General features: G+C 38.1%; 1 protein-coding gene across 1 annotated transcript; it reads left to right on the forward strand.

Annotated features, from left to right (window-relative positions):
* Positions 1-368: 368 nt before the first annotated feature.
* LOC107579941 (integrin beta-3-like) lies at positions 369-2,377 on the forward strand (the record flags this gene model as incomplete). Its single annotated transcript, XM_016265718.1, has 3 exons — positions 369-454; positions 1,836-2,040; positions 2,121-2,377. Coding segments are annotated over 3 exons (548 nt in total), but the record flags the coding sequence as incomplete, so codon positions are not given.
* Between the last annotated feature and the right edge of the window lie 621 nt (positions 2,378-2,998).

Raw genomic sequence — 2,998 nt, forward strand, 5'->3', positions numbered from 1 at the left:
CCCCCGCGTCCCCCGCGTAATCTACGCCCCTGGACCCACATTTTTTCCCACTGTAAAATATTTGGTAAATACTTTTGTTTATTCTCTTAACATAGTGACTATTTTTATGCTACTTGGCCCAGGTCTAATAAAAGTCTGATATGTGTATGTGAACTCTATTAACTTTTCTGTTTATGAAATGTTTTGTCTGATGCAGAACATCTAAAAAATATTGATACACACTGATCATTTAAATACTCCCTACAAATGGAGTTAATAATTCTGATCTTAATGATTAGACATGTTTCTGTTTCTATAAACCTGCGGGCTACAAGTTAAATGCAACTGGAGATCAACAATTTGCATTTTTCTGTTTCTTTTTCTCCCAGGCTCCAACATCTGTACTTCTCAAGGAGCCAGCACATGTCAGCAGTGCCTGGCAGTGCATCCTACCTGTGCCTGGTGTTTTCAAGAGGTGTGGTGATCTGCAATGTTTAATGACTGAGCTGAAACATGTTTACTTTAGATTTTATTATAGGATGGAGTGGAGAGCTGTATGATCAATAGAAAAATCAGACTAATCTTAGTTAGTAGTACTGTGTGTGTGTGTGTGTGTGTGTGTGTATCCGTTTAGGTAGCTTTTGAGGACACAAGTTTGTATAATGACATGGGTATGACATACTGTAGGTATTACAATGTGAAGGTGGTTTATGAGGACACGAAATTATGTTTTTTTTTAATCTAAAGATGCAGAAAGTTTTCTGTGAGGGGTAGGTTTAGGGGTAAGGTTGGTAGGGGGACAGAAAATACAGTTTGTACAGTATAAAAGCCATTACGCCTGTGGAGAGTCCCCGTAAACCACAAATACCAGCATGTGTGTGTGTGTGTTAGTAAAAATATTTTTTAATAAGGGGTATACTCCAGTGCTCAGATCATGACTCAGTGAAGATTAAATAGGCTTAATAACACTGAAGTAGACTGACTCATCTTTGGGTCAAGGAGTTGTTTTGTCTTCTGATAAAATATAATTTTGCAACTTTGAAGCAATTACAACAATCCTCCACATGGTCCACATCATCCACCAGAGTAGTCAGTGATATTTTTAAAGACGCAATGAAACTGTGAAACTGAAGTAGCGACAGATCTTCTCTTCCTTATTGTTAAGTACATCTATCTATCCATCAGTTTTTGATTGGATGGAGGCAGATCTGAATGTGAGCTAGCAACTGGTTGTAAGAAAGAGATTTCACAGAAAAATGAGTTATGACATTTAAAAAACAAAAATCAGAGCTCACAATAACTTATTGTTAATAAATAATTAAAAATTTAAAAAAGAAACATGAATGGATCAATCATTCACAAAAACAATCAATAACATGCTTTTTTCTTTCAAAAAAAGCAAATGTTTTATGGAAACGATATATAAAATGTTTTCAATGCCAGTATTTGAGCATTACAACCATTGTATCTTTATTAAGAGGAAAAATGGAATGGATAGCAAGTCTTTCTTTGTTTTTGCCTGTATTGTTATTCTAAAATGCATGTACTTATCTCATAAATGTGTGAGTCATGTATTATAACTTTTTGATATTCAGGAAGTAAAATAAGAACTGTGCTGTGATGAAAAATCCAGCAATTGTTTTTTCTGAGTGACGTCTCAATACAAAAAAATATATATAGATAGATATATATACTGTATATATATTATCTAAACATTTGGGGTTCAAGACTACTTATTTGTTCGACCAATGGCAAATGAGGGGAGTGTTTGAAACTTATTTTTGTAATTCTGTTTGCTGCAGAGATCTTTATTTAGTGCCCTATACCAGTATAACTGTCTGCCAAATGCTTATCAGGATTTTGGACAAGATGTAGCTGGTTCCTCCCGATGTGACCTGAAGAAGAACCTCATAGAGGCAGGATGCAGGAAAGAAGCTCTGGAGTATCCCACCAGCAAAATGCATGTGACAGAGAACAAAGATCTCAGTGACAAGGCCTCGGGATCCACCACCGACGTCACCCAAATCCAACCTCAAAGCATGCACATCTCTCTGAGACCCGGTGAGTTCATCAACCCATAAACATAAAAAGTAACCACATGTTCCTCCATTAGACCAAATTGTTTCTCTGGTGTCCCACAGATGATTCCCAGGTCTTCACACTGAAAGTCCGTCAGGTTGAGGACTACCCTGTGGACTTGTATTATCTGATGGACTTGTCCTATTCCATGAATGACGACCTGTCTCAGCTGCGACGTCTGGGGCGAGGCCTGGCTGAAGAGATGAGTAAAACCACCAGCAATCTACGCATGGGCTTTGGGGCTTTTGTGGATAAACCTGTGTCCCCGTACATGTACATCTCACCTCAAGATGCCATGTTAAATCCCTGTTACTCGTGAGTGATGACATATATTTACACGCTGAACATAAACATTACAGATGATGGGTGTTTATTACAAAGTTGTAACTGGGCGGTGTGCTTGTTGGCTGACAGAATCTGATATTACATCTTTAAACACAAGGCTATTATGGTTGAAGTGTCTCCATTTGCTGAGTTACATACACAATAAGTGTTATCCTGTAAGCTGTTTTCTAAATCTTGAATGTTGAGACTCATTTGTGCCATCAAAGGTGAATAACCAACACTACCCATCAGGTTTGGCAGAGTTACACAGTAATAGTAGTAGCCCATTTCTACTGTATATTGTAACTTCCTGAACTTTCTCACTGTTAATGTTATTTTCTGACCCTTCTACATCTTACTACATTATCTACCATAGGATCCCATACAAATGCCAGCCTCAGTTTGGCCATAGACACGTTCTGTCTCTGACGGAGTAGGTCAGCCGCTTTACAGAGGAAGTGAAGAAACAGAAGGTGTCTTGGAACAGGGACGCCCCAGAGGGAGGCTTTGACGCCATTATACAGGCAGCTGTGTGCAAGGTTGAACTCTCTAAACAAGCAAAAAGAAATACAGAGAACTTTACAATACTTTCCTAAGTAGCTTTTTGTTATTTTTG

This window comes from Sinocyclocheilus grahami, unplaced genomic scaffold, assembly GCF_001515645.1.
Source record: "Sinocyclocheilus grahami isolate Dianchi unplaced genomic scaffold, SAMN03320097.WGS_v1.1 scaffold22125.1, whole genome shotgun sequence".
Taxonomy (NCBI): domain Eukaryota; kingdom Metazoa; phylum Chordata; class Actinopteri; order Cypriniformes; family Cyprinidae; genus Sinocyclocheilus; species Sinocyclocheilus grahami.